This window comes from Daktulosphaira vitifoliae, unplaced genomic scaffold (assembly GCF_025091365.1).
Source record: "Daktulosphaira vitifoliae isolate Bord-2020 unplaced genomic scaffold, ASM2509136v1 Scaffold_5, whole genome shotgun sequence".
Classification (NCBI taxonomy): domain Eukaryota; kingdom Metazoa; phylum Arthropoda; class Insecta; order Hemiptera; family Phylloxeridae; genus Daktulosphaira; species Daktulosphaira vitifoliae.
The window spans coordinates 20,339,853-20,354,580 of NW_026099576.1; the positions used below are offsets into that span (position 1 = coordinate 20,339,853).

General features: G+C 27.0%; 1 protein-coding gene across 1 annotated transcript; it reads left to right on the top strand.

Moving 5' to 3' along the window:
• The first annotated feature begins 326 nt into the window (after positions 1-326).
• Positions 327-9,241, top strand: LOC126907596 (uncharacterized). The gene is made up of 2 exons (XM_050688985.1): positions 327-1,190; positions 8,178-9,241. Exons 1-2 carry the CDS (start codon positions 334-336, stop codon positions 9,013-9,015), a joined length of 1,695 nt encoding a protein of 564 aa, XP_050544942.1. The 5' UTR covers positions 327-333; the 3' UTR covers positions 9,016-9,241.
• The last annotated feature ends 5,487 nt before the right edge of the window (positions 9,242-14,728 follow it).

The following is a 14,728-nucleotide window of genomic DNA, read 5'->3' on the forward strand; positions in this document are numbered from 1 at the left end:
TGGAAGTAATTAACATTTATACTCATATTAGTAGAGTTTATGCTATGAATTTTATTGAAGTAGTTAAATTTTTTTAAAATTCACTAAAAATAAATAATTTATAAAAATTTTAATTTAAATATTAAGACCTATAAATTTTAAATAAAAAGAACATATATTTTTACGATTAATAAATTAATAATTTATTAGCTTAATCTATTATTAAAATCTAAAAACTGTCTCAATGACACGAAGACGATATTTTTAAGTATGGATAATACCATAAATAATGAAGATAATTTAGTGTTATCATTTATTTTATTGCATTGAATTTAAGTTTTTTCATTAGTTGACATGAATCTTAAACTATTTATTTTAACTATATCTTTAATTCAATACAATTTTATCTATGTGGATTGTAAAATTAATCAAACAGCATACTTAAATTATTTAACTAATGTAATAGATCATATGTTTATTCAAAATGGATGGATGTCTATGAAAAACTTATATTTTGATTCGATTAGAAATTTAAGTGATCCAGATTTAATTATGCAAAAATTTGACAGATATAATATACTAGGTATTTTCTATAATATTGTTCAAAATTTAAATTATAGGTATAACGAAATACTTTTAAGATTCGTGGAATTGTTAAATATTAATGTCGATATATGTTTAAATTTTTTTGAAGCTAATTTAATGGACAAATTTTCTTATTGTTCATTTTTACTCGAAAAAGCAATAAAAAATTCATTGATAATGTTTGAAAGCTTATATAATGCTATAACATTTATAAGTTATATATACTTTAACTTGAAACATTTTAAATTTGACATTCTTGATTTACAAAATAACTTGTTCGCCGCAGTTGACGACATTTATGAGATAAAAAACCATAAATATTTAAAAATAATACGGAACGAGCATCTTTATGGTAGTATTCAAGAATTTCTAGATATAAAAGAGTTCATTGATGATGTATATAAAATTGCAAATAACTTTTTCGAGAATAATAAATCTATAATAAATAATGCTGAGAAAGTTAATGTCAAGGTTATTTGTGAAATGGAATACTCGTCATACATTAATGATTTCCCAAGTTTTGTATCTTTTATGTATCATAAAATCAATTTGTTTTACACTGAAACCATTAAAAATAATTACGAGGATCTTGGATTTATTCAGTTGATAAATCCAATAGATCATAAGTAAGTAAAATTTATTTATTGATTTTAATATTTATGATAATTTGTATTAGTGTTATAATACTATTTTTATTTGTACTGTGTGTAAAAGGACATAACTGAATTTTTTTTTTTTTAAGAATCTAAAAGAAATTACTGTCTTTTATTTATACTAAATTATATAAAGAATAATCGTTGAAATGCGATTGAAAAAAATATCTATTTTAAAATTATTGATATTAGTTTGTCAAAATATATTTAGACTATTTGCACCTTTATTAAATATGAATTAATTTAGTACTATTAATTTATATTATTTAATAGGTGTTTTATCTTATAAATTTATATAAAAGACTAGACTACTATGCTAGTTGTCTATTTATTTATATAATCATTTAATCATTAATTTTACTTTTTAATAAAATGATGACTGGTCGGTAATCATTTGTATATTGTTATAATTTGAGTAATTATAATTTATAGTTGCATAATATATATAAAAATATATTATATTATCGAATATATTAGATCGTAGAGGAATTTGTGAATAATAAAAAAAGAGAAGAAAGTTTGATTTTGCGGACCTTTGTTAGTTAATTATTATTTTAGTTATGAAATTAAAATTTTAATTTATTTTAAGTCATTATTGGATAGCATATATTTTTTCTTAAAGCTCAAATCCCTTTCTTTTAATATAATTATTGATGAATGAGTTACATTGAGGGTTTGGCTGCCACTCCATATTATTTTCATTACCAAGGTATTCACTCATTAATTTTTAAGCTTCATATAAATTGTATATCTAGCTATCTAATAAACCTAAGTTAATTAGATTAAGTTAAAGTATTTTCAATAATTATTTTTATAATTCGTTTTATAAATAATAATCAGATGCCCAAGATATTACTTAATAAATATTTCAAATGTCACAATGTTCAATAGCACAATTAATTAGTGCAATTATTATCATAAGAAATTTCATTCATTTTATACCCTAAATTATTTAGACATCGAAATTGATGTTTTTCATGTTATATCGAATTTGCTCAACTTGAAAGTTTGAAATTGACATCATTAAATAATGAAAAATGGTATTGTTAAGATTAATATGCAGTCAGCAAATTTTATAATTACTATTTACAGTAAATTTATCAGAAAAGCTGGATTTTTTTTGCATTTTTATCGAAATAGATCACTTAAATAGAAATCATAGTAATCATTTCTAATTAACTTTTGGTATTAGATTCTACAATTGATATAGGCAGAACTGAATTAATTTTAATGATTTACTTTAACTAAAAAAACCAATAAAAAAAGTTGTTAAAAAGATCTACTCAATTGAGCGTATTATAAAATTTGTTTAGAATTGTAAAAATCCATCGTTAAATTCAGGTGAAACTAAAAATCTTTTTTTTTTAGATATATAATTTATTTAGGAACATTTGTAACATTATAGACTGTGTAGTATCACACACAAATAGAGTTAAAAACTTAATAAATTACAAAGTAAAATTATTTACTTTTGTAGTTGAATACTTTTATTATATCAAAATTAATTCGACAATAAACACATTAAAAATATTAGAAATGAATCATTTTAGTTGTTTGTATGGATAAAGCTGTTTAGCTACTCTTTATTTAATTCAGGGATTTGTTTTCAATTTTTGAGAATAATATATTCAACTAAATACAAATTGTAATCATTTGACATATCTTTGAAAAAAGAAGGTTAAGTGAGGGTTAGAAAAATAAATCGCAGCCATAAAAGAAAACATAGTAAAATAATATTAACATGAATAAGAAATTTCTTCTCATGAAGGGAGACTACAGTGATGGGATCCTTGATATTTACTTGTTACTGAATTTAAATGAGATAAAAATTAAATAACTTGAAAATTTTTTTCTCACTCAAAAAGAATTAAGCAAAAAATACCAATTTGTAGATTATGACCTCCAAGGTAATCGGGTATGATGCTTAAAACTAAAAAAAAATCATAAACGGCTCGAAATAAGTTAATAATAACGCCAAAAGCGTTACAGGCTTTTTATTCGTATAAAATAATAATAAACAAATTGAAATAGAAAAAATAAACGTATTCGTAGGCTACGCGAATAAGGTAACAAAATTTAATGGTATCGAGACAGACAAATTTCTCAGAGATCGAACGGACACTGACTGGACAGGGAGGACGGTTACATTTAAAAAGGCACACAGGTAAGGACGATTACATAATCAAAACTTACGACGAATACCAACAATGTTTGACAAAATACAAAGTACAATAAAATAATCACGCGACATAAAAACGGTAACACTGAAGATGATGACTAGCTGCTGATAGTGGCGGGAGTCGCCACATTACTCCCCTTTAAAAAAAAAACTGACCTGTTTTTTATGTTGATGTTCAACCCTAAAAGACTGGACGGCGTAGCTGTGATCCAAAAGTGGATCTTCACGAAGGACGAAAGCGGGTTTCAGTCGATCGATCGATACCCAGACTGCCCTGCGATCACACTGAATTTTGAACGTTCTTTTCCGGCGCTCCAGTACGACGTAGCGGCCTTCGTACTTGGCACTAAGCGGCGGTCGTACGGCGTCAATACGCAAAAACACGTGACTCGCTTTGTCTAAATATTGTGGCACAAAAATCGAACGTCGCGGCGCGTGATTTGACCCAGGCTTCGGTTGTAATTCAGCCATATACTGTTTTAAATCTCGGACTAATTCCGACGTACGAGCGGTTAGCGGGACTGAGTGAAACAATTCTCCGGGCAGACGAAGTGAAGTTCCGTAGACTAACTCGGCGGAAGTCGAACCAACATCCTCCTTCACCGTATTCCTTAACGCCAACAACACAACGGGCAGTTTGACAGTCCAGTGTGGCGTTTGGTGCGCCATGAGCGCGGCTTTCAAAATGCGATGGAAACGTTTGACGATCCCGTTTGCTTGCGAATGATACGGGGAAGTACGAATATGTCGAATTCCAAATGTGTTGGATAATGACCGGAACAAGTCTGCTTCGAATTATCGCCCTTGATCGACCGTTACAAAATCCGGCACGCCGAAGCGAGAAACCCAGTTTGTAACAAAAACTGCAGAGACAGCGTGGGCGGAAATGTTGTTGACTGGCCACGCTTCTGGCCAACGCGTGAAACGGTCGATGCAAGTGACTAAGTATTTTTTGTCTCTAGACTGAGGGAGCGGACAGACTATGTCCAAATGGATGTGGCCAAAACGTCGATCTGGTAGCGCGTAAGGCGCTATCGGCGAAATGGTGTGTTTGCCAATTTTACTGCGCTGGCACTGCAGGCACATCTTCACCCATTTTGCTATTTCAGAGTTCATACCCGGCCAACAATAGCGGGCGCTGATTAAGCGTTGCGTCGCTTTGCGACCGCCATGCGCCAAACAATGGAACGCTTCGAAAACTGATCTACGATGTTTGGCGGGCACGTACGTACGAGGCGTACCTGTTGAAACATCCACAAATATTTTTCCGTCCGTAGTGTCCCGGGTTTGAATTTGCACAGAGGACTTGATGTCACCGGACAAGGTACGTTTTATTAGTTGCTCGTCGCTGGTCTGATCCGCCGCCCATTGTTGTACGTCAGGTAGGCCGTTTTGAATCGCCGACATTTTCAAACGTGTCAATGCGTCTGGGACGGTGTTGCATGAACCGCTGACATGATCGACGGCGCTAATAAATTGGGACAAAAATGATATTTGTCGTACCTGGCGATCTATGTACTTCTCGGTTTTATGCATGAACATTTGCAGTAGTGATCTGTGATCCGTGCGCAAGGTTGTAAATCGGTCTTCTTTTATGTGGATGTAATGACGACAACCGAGAAAGGCAGCGAGCAATTCGCGATCATATGTGCTGTAACATGATTCTGCTTCAGACAACTTGTTTGAGAAAAAACTGAGGGGCTTCCAGACACCGTCGTGCACTGAATTTTTTCTTAATTATTTTTGAGTTAGAAAAAAATGTTTAACTCATTTGATTTTTATCTCATTTAGATTCAATAACTTCAATAAATATCAAGGATCCCATTATTGTAGTCTCCTCTCGTGGGAAGAAATTCATATTAATATTATTTTACAATGTGGTTTTTTTTTTTGTAGATATCATTTATTTTCTCAGCTCTCACTTGACCTACTTTTTTGACAAATTTTTTTTTTTTAATTAAACACTATCTACAGATTTGCATCGAAGCGTCTTTTATGATAGTGATTTTAATCACCGTCAGATATCATCCATACTGGACCCAACTATGCCTAGACCCCACTCTGCTGGGTTTTTTTAAATTATTTTTAACTTATTAGTTTGATATGCTTTAAAAGCGTGTTTTTCAGTTTTTTTTAACTATATTTATTAATTTTTGAATCTGTTACCACATTTTCTCAGCTTTCGCCTAACCGATTTATTTTAATAATTCGTCAAAAAACCATAAATTGAATCTAGTCGAAGACATAACTCTGAAAAATTGAAAAAAAATTACTTCATTACCGATAAATGGCAGAAATCCTCAAAAAAAATTACTATAACTTTTTGAACATTGAATGAATCAAAAAAAAATGTTAAGATACCGTATGTAATTCCCTATTATTTGGTATATTTTTCTTGAAAATTTAACTCTTTTTTGCATATAAGAGAAATTAAAAATTGTTTAACTTAATTTTTGAAAATTATCCGGGAATACTGATACTTTTATATATATATATCTTAAATTATGTCTTGTAATGTTACAGAATTTGTACTGGCATTTTTTTATTAGTTTAAATAAAACCTTATCAGTTAGCGATGTGTATATTAGGTGTTAAGTATTTTTTAGTAGATATATGTGATAACGTCCACCAGTCAATCGGTACACTATGCATCTGAATCATATTGTAAATAACACCCATATATGATCTAGTCCATGTTATCACTACTGTAACTCAAGCGTCATCCTTACCACCGCCATCCACCACACGTTGCCATCATAACTGGACGTTTTTTTCTTGTAGCTATATTACCAAGATATATAGACGAGCCTTTTTTTTTTTGCACTTGCCGCTTGTCTAAATCACGTTTTTTGGATAGTTTGTTGTATTGTGTTCCGTTCTTTTTTTAAACTAAAATAAAAAAACGTTAAGATTACCACCGACCAGATATTGTGGACAACTGTGGATTTGTTATTTTTGTCTATTTCGACATGATGGATTGAAAAGTGTCTTACAGGCCGCTGCATGGAGCTAAATCAACAAGTATAACACAAAACCTCCCTTTTGTTCCCCCTTCAATAATATTGTGTATATAGCGCATTTCCCTTTTTCTTTTATCTTTGTTCTTTTTTTACTAACAATTTTTAACAATTTAATCATTTTTGTTTTGACAAATAATCAGTTTTTTTAATGAATATAAATTATATATTGAAATGATATATGAATTTTAAAGAATTAAAAAACGTTTTGTTATATTATACGTGGACTTTTATTTTTCTCTTTCTAATCTTCTCTTTTTTTATTAATATTCGTTTTTTTTAACTCAAAACGTATCAGTTTGTCAACGAGAAGTTTTCTAGCTTGGCTCAGATGTTAGGTCACTATCCAGTGTTCCCCTGGGCATTGGGTAAATAAAATCTCTTTGGTTTGACTGTACCCTTACAACCTTATAAAATATACTTTAATAGGAAAAAAACTTTGTCCTGATGACTTATCTTATATGTGCAAATGGTTGTTGTAGTAAAAAAATGTATTATTATTATTTTTTTAATCCTGTTGAATACAATACTGTTTAAAATGTCATACAAGACCAATTTAAATATTTCTTTTTTTTTTTTGTAAATTTTAAAAACATTTAAAACATTAAATGCCTTGTCTGACTCAAAAACATGGAACACAATGAACAATTTATTAAGTGTAAAAAAAGTGGAATCTTTAAAAGTTGTGAATGATTTAGCTGAATGCGGAATAACATTAATCTATCCATTCAATTAAGTTTTGATTAATTAAATTTAGCAACAATAGTTTCTGCCGCAGGTAGCCGAAAAACGTCATCTACCTTAACTTCTTCTTCTTTTTTTCTATTATTCATACACTGATTTAAAGTGCTTTTATAATTTAAAATAATTGAATTTATATACATATTATTTAGAATAGTATTGCGATGTTTAAAGGTAAAGGAGATATACAGTAGTGTGAAAATTATAGAGATATAAAGGTTATGAGTCATAGTATGAAAATTTGAGAAATGAAATATATAAGAGAATAATAAATTATACATTGGTATCTTAAAACCAGTTTGAATTTATACCTAATAAGTCAACAATGAAGTCATTATTATGTGTGAGGCAACTAATAGAAAAGTTTAGGGAAAAGGAGAAGAAGCTGTGTATGGTATTTATAGATTTGGAAAAAGCGTATGATAGAGTATCGAAAGAGGTTTTAAAGTGGACATTAATGAGAAAAGGAGTCCCGAAAAAATACATTATCATAATTTGTACTTTGATGTTATCATAATGTTCGATTGACACATTACGCTTCAATTGACAAAACTTTTTCAAATTAATTTTTATTGAAAAAAACCAAAAATACAGTAGAAAGAAAGTTTATAAAATTATTAAGTAATACATTTCAAAACATGTGAGAGTTATTATAACAAATAAGGTATACAATTAATAGTTCGTTATTAAAATTTCTTTTAATAACAAAAAAATTTTGTATGAAAAATCTAGTTATAAACTGAAGATAATAAATACATAATAAAAATATGGAAATTTTCCCATAAAAATTAATTATTTTTTTCTGTTGCAATAAGTTATTTTTGGTAATTCTTGTAATAACTTTATTTGTAGTGAACTACTTGACAAACAAATTATATCCACTATAGTTTTTATTAACCTATATAAAGTGAAAAAAAAAACAGAAAATGGGGTGTAGCATCCCTATTGAAATATAATGTTTAGAAACATACATCTCTTATTATATAGTTATTTAAATGACTATTTATTTAAATTTTTGTACAGATTTAAACCTCCTAAAGATAAAACTATTAATCAAGAACTGGGAATCACAATACTCAATTCTCTGTTTAACGAGGGTAATTGGGCTTCATTTAGTCAAATAGATATAAAATTTGATGATTTAAAAATAAGTGCCAAACATGTGATAAGAGACCTGGCGACAGATCATAATTTTCATCTTAAGAAACATTACTTTACACAAATGGTGAGGTGCAGATTTTTTGAAGTACTTTTAAATTACAATACATTGTTAAGTGCTTTAAAACAACTGTGTATAACTTTAAAAAACGAAAATAATTATGTAAAATGTGTAACATGTCTTTTTGACGCAATTAATGATACAGTGACAATGTTCGACTTTATGCTGACAATTATAGAAAAAATAAAACTATCATCAATTTGGCAACCCAATAAATCATATTCTGATTTACAATCAACTCATAAATTGATATATAATTACGTAGTTGAGCTGAGAACTAAAAATGTATTACGGGATAAGTTTGTGAACAATCCTGAAGTAAACATTGAAAAATTAGCTGATGATTACATTAAAAATGTTGAAAATACAAGATATAAGTTTATTAAGATGCTAAATACTTTAAAAAATCCCAAAAGAAATCGTTGTTTTTTAGATGGTTTATTAATAAATAAGAAAAATGTAGTAATTAAATTTCAAGAAAATGCAAATATTATTAATAAAAGATCAGATGAAACACATGTCACTGAGTATGAACTAATTACGAAATATTTATATAATTTTTGTAAAAAATTTGTTAAAACGGATTATGTAGATACCGGTTTTCATAAAATACATCAAAATTATTTTTGGCAATGGATATAAACAATTTTTGTTTATCAAAGTGTAATATAACATTTGTATGATCGAAATATAATACTGATGTTTAATTAGAATTATTCTGATATAAGATATAGGTGCTCTTTTATATATATAACTTTATAACAGTATTTATTGCTGAAACATATAAACTGTATGATTTTTTAATTATAAGGAAGTATTGGTTAAAATATTAAGTTCAAAACAGAATAATATCTTTAAATATTGATTTAAAATTATCCTAATATATCTAATTTTGTTATAAAATATAAACGGTTATAAAAATTTTATATAATATAATAGTTTGGAAGCGTATATGGATCTCAAAATTATATTGTTACTTATTAACACATAGTTATTAACACATGTACTAAATATCACATATATCTGAATAAAGCAAAAATCATCTAAGGAATTTCTCTATTTTAGTGACCTTTTGTGCCAATATCACTGCAAAACCTTATATCGTGTTGGTTTTTTTAATTATTTTTGCGACCAATCATTACTTCACCCTCAAAAATAATTAAAATTAAGTTTAAAATTAATATTTTATATTATTCGTAAAACCACACAAAAAATCTGGTAAAAAAATTAACAATAACTAATTAAATGTCAAATATAAATTGGTTATTCATACATCAATATCACAAAGAAGACATGGAATTGGGAATTATTACTAAATTGCCGTGCTTACAACGATGTTATAACAAACAATAAAAGTTAGTAATACATAGTTGGAAAATACTAATTTCTCATAAAGACTTTTTTTCCTATGAGTAGCGATAGTAATCTAACGCAGGTTTTGGTTTGTTCGCATTTTTGAGAATTATACGACGTGAATAGAAAGAGAACCAGATGATTTTACCTAATCTGTGGTAATACTATATACTACATGTATACACTATGTAATAAACCAAAAATAAGAATAAAAAAAAAAATTAAAACAAAAAGAAGAAATATAAAAATAAATAAATAAGAATAAAAATATATATATATATATAAAAATGTATGTTTACTTTTTCTATATTAAAGACAAATAATAAAAAAACGGTAGCACAGTGGGGTCGAGGCACAGTGTGGACGAGGCATAGATGGGACAAGTATAGATGATATCTGACAGTGATTAAAATCACTATCATAAGAAACGCTTCGATGCAAATCTGTAGATAGTGTTTCCTTTAGAGAAATTGGTGAAATATTTTAAAAGCAACATGAACTCTTATTTCTTTAATTATATCCTGATTAGTAGTTCTTTGATTTTAAAATATAATATATGAATAAATACTAATTATAGTTTTTAAATTTAGTATGAAATTGTGAGGCCAGCTATGATGTATGGTTCATAGTGTTGGGCGGTTGATAAGAAAGTAGAGCAGAGAATAAGTGTAGCAGAGATGAGAATGCTTAGTTGGATGAGTGGAGTGACTAGAGAAGATAGGATAAGGAACGAGCATATAAGAGGAAGTATAGGTGTTGCGTCAATCGTGGATAAGATGACAGAAAATAGACTTAGATTGTTTAGTCATGGTATGAGGAAAGAAGAATCGAAAGCTGTAAGAACAGTTATAGAAATGAATGTTGAAGGAAGAAGAGATAGAGGAAGACCAAAAAAGAGATGGAGGGATGCTATTGAATGCGATTTGAGGACAGCTGATGTGAGCGTAGAAGATGTGGGAGATCGTGTCAAGTGGAAGCTTAGGATAAGGGTGGCCGACCCCAAGTAGTTGGGATTAAGGCAAAGAAAAAGAAAAATATTACCAGATATTCCGGTGGCAATTGACATAATATGATTGTTATTTCGGAATGTACAATTTAGCGTTTAGTTGGGTTTAAATAATATAGCGTCAAATCAATTACCTACTCTATCGGTTGTATCTCAATATACACTACACTTTAATGATACAATAAATAAATAAACTCACACATACACACATATGCATTTATAACATTGTGTCTAATGTAAGTATAACATGATAAAAAGTAACCGTAAAATGAAAAAAATGGAATATAAATTTTATTACTCATATTAAATGTAATGTAACTCGAAAAATATTTGTTTAAATGAAAAAATATAAGATTATATTTTTATTTATAATTGTCTTTTAAACAACTTTTGTGCGAAACTTTTTTTTGTAAGTTAAATATTTTTTTTTGAGAAAATTAAGAAAGCTCATATTTTTGAACTTTTGCGAGGATTTAAAAAAAAAGCTCAATTCCAATCTTGAGGACTATTAGTATGTCATTATACATATTTTAATTCAACTTTTAAAAAAACAAAATTTTTTCCGCAATTTTTCCTTTGTTGACAGGCCTAGATGTCAATTTTAAACTTGTAATTGAGCTAAAAGTTATGGTAATATATTCAATTTATTTTACTATAAACTTTCATAAATCTTTATCAAAAATTTTTCATCAACTTTAAAGAACCAAAAAAATAGGTTAAAATTGAAAATTTGGACTGATTATTTTTAACATATTAAAAATCAAATCAGTAATAATTTGAAAACAAATTTTTTTTTCTTTTAATTATTATTTTATATATATAATTAGTAATAATATAAAAAATTAGAAGTGATAGAAATAGTCTACTTGCAGATTTGAAAACAACGCGAAAATTTGATTTAGAAAAGTATATTTTTGCTTCTGATGAAAGTTCCTTGTAGTCCAGTGCATTTTTTTATAGTAACAAACAGTTTTTATTGAAAATTATTGTATCAAGCCCTTTAAATTTTTATACACGTAAAAGTAAAGCAAAATATAACTTCTTTATTATTTTTATAATTTCTCCGTTTAAATTACAATATTAAATATCAATTTCATACTAAATTTAATAATTATAATTAGTATATATTCATATATTATATTTTAAAATCAAAGAACTACTAATCATGATATAATTAAAGAAATAAGAGTTGATGTTGCTTTTGGAATAATCCACCAATTGCCTAATTAAAACAAAAAAAAAAAAAGTTTGTTGGGAATTTTTTCTGCTATTCTGCAAAATTACTCCTTCGTTGACTAGAATGAATCATTAAATAGAAAATTTTATGAGAATTAAAACAATGTTATTTTTAAGATTAATATGCAGTCAGAAAGTTTTATAATTATTATTTATTGTAAATTTATCAGAAAAACTCATTATTTTTTGCATTTTTATCGTAATAGAACACTTAAATAGAAATCATAGTAATCATTTCTAAGTAATTTTTGATATTTAAAAAGATTCTACTATTGAAATATCCAGAACTGAATTAATTTTAATGATTTACTTTAACTAAAAAAAAAAAAGTTAATATTTTGAATCCCTCTTGTGGGCAGGTAAAGGGTTAGATTTATAAAAAAAACCAAATGATAGATAAAGACATGCATCTAAATAAAAAAAAATATACTGATTTGGTCATTTTTGATAAAGTTATAACAATTAACAAAGTTATAAGTTTTATACACTGGACTACAAGGAACTTCCATCAGAAACAAAAATATACTATTCTAAATCAACTTTTCGCGATGTTTTAAAATGTGCAATTAGACTTTTTCTATAACTTCTAAGTTTTAATATTATTAAAAAATAGTTTTTACATATAAAAAAAAATAATTAAGAACAAAAAAAATTGTTTTAAATTAATACTGATTTGATATAATATTTAATATTAATTTGATTATTAATAAGTTAAAAATAAGGAAAATGACATATTTAACCTATTTTGTTAATCGTTTAAAGTTGATTGTTGTAAATGTTTATAATAAAAAAAAAAAATTTATTTTACCATAACTTTTAGCTCAATTGGTAAGTTTGACATTGACATAATTAAATAGAAAATTTTATGACAATTAAAAAAATTGTATCGTTAAGATCAATATGCAGTCAGAAAGTTTTATAATTACTATTTATTGTAAATTTATCAGAAAAGCTCAATATTTTTTTGCATTTTTATGGTAATAGATAACTTAAATAGAAGTAATAGTAATAATTTCCTAGGAACTTTTGTTGTTTGTTGAAAAGATTCTATAATTGAAATATTGAGAACTTAATTAATTTTAATGATTTACTTTAACTAAATGTACCAATCAAAACAAAGTTGTTAAAAAGATTTACTCAATTGAGTGTATTATAAAATTTGATTATATTTGTAAAAATCAATTGTTAATTCAGGAGAAAAAACAATCATTTTTTTTAGAAATGATTTATATAGCAACATGTTACAAAAAAAAATTGTAATATTATAGTCTAGTAGTAGCACACACAAATAGAGTAAAAAAATTATTAAATTACAAAGTAAAATGATTTAATTTTGTAGTTGAAACCTATCATATCAAACTTCATTCGTTAATAAATATTTTGAAAACATTAGAAATTAATGATTTTAATTGTCTTTATGGAGACGATGTAATAACTAACTGTTTAATTGATAAATTAGAATTTTTTTTTCAATTTTTGAGAGTAATATCTTCAACTAGATACGAATTGTAGTAATTTGACGTATTGTTGAAAAAAGTAGGTCAAGTTAGAGCAGAGAAAATAAATGATAGTCACAAAAAAATATCTTCTCGGCTTTGCATCGAAGCGAAAACTTAAAATATAGTAAAATAATTTTAATACGAATAAGAAATTTCTTCTTGCAAGGGGCGACTAAAGTGATGGGATCCTTGATCTTTATTGAAGTTATTGAATCTAAATGTGATAAAAATCAAACGAGTTAAAATTTATACTAACTTAAAAAGAATTAAGAAAAAATGCAAAAAATTCATTGCCATATGCGGGTTGGAACCTCGTACCCCAAGCGTGTAAAACATAAATTTTACCAACTCGGCAACCGTACGTTGCTTCCGGCGGTTGAAAAATTGGCTATTTAAGCTAGTTCAAATTTCAAAGTTATTTTTCTCGACTTAAAAGAAACAAACATATTTAAATAAGTTTAACTATCTATACTATATCAATTTTAATTTATATAATATTTATGAAAATCTGTACTCCCCTTGTCAGGTATTTTAAAATAAAATAAAATACAAAACCCAGAATTTTAACACAAAAATAGCATATTTTTGCATACGGTAGTCATTTTTACCATGAAGACAAATCCAGAGGTCAAATTTTTTTTTTTCACATTAAAGTATATTACATAAGCTTTAATTTAAGATATATTTAAAAGTGTCAGTATTTCCGGAATACTTTCAAAAATTAAATTGAAAATATCGTAGTAACAATACGCATGTTTAAAGTTTTGACCCCCCTTGTTAAAGGGGTATGATCCGATTTACAAAAAAAGCGTGCCAGATGAAAGGGGTATATCAATATTTATTATAAAAAAATAATAATATAGATCCATACATTTTTCCAAAAGTTATATAAAATATAAATTAAATAATATAACATATAAAATCGAGATTTTTTTCACGGAAATCGTACGTTTTTCTTTAACTTTGATGTCCGTTTTCACCACGAAGACAAGTCCAGAGGTCAAATTTTTTTTTTTCAAATTAAAGTATATTACATAAGCTTTAATTTAAGATATATATAAAAGTGTCAGTCTTTCCGGAACATTTTCAAAAGTTAAGTTGAAAAAGTTCTACTTTCTATACGCATTTTAAAAGGTTTGCACCCCCCCTGTATAAAGGGAAATGGTCCGATTTTAAAAAAAAGTATGTCGAATGAAAGAAGTATATATAAAGTATTTATCATTAAAGAATAAAGTTGATTCATGCATTTTTTAAAAAGTTA

Excerpts from the sequence above, each read along its gene's own strand:
- LOC126907596 (XM_050688985.1), top strand. The coding sequence starts at position 334 with ATGAATCTTAAACTATTTATTTTAACTATATCTTTAATTCAATACAAT. Across the intron at positions 1,191-8,177 it reads ATAAATCCAATAGATCATAA|ATTTAAACCTCCTAAAGATA; the intron begins GTAAGTAAAATT and ends ATTTTTGTACAG.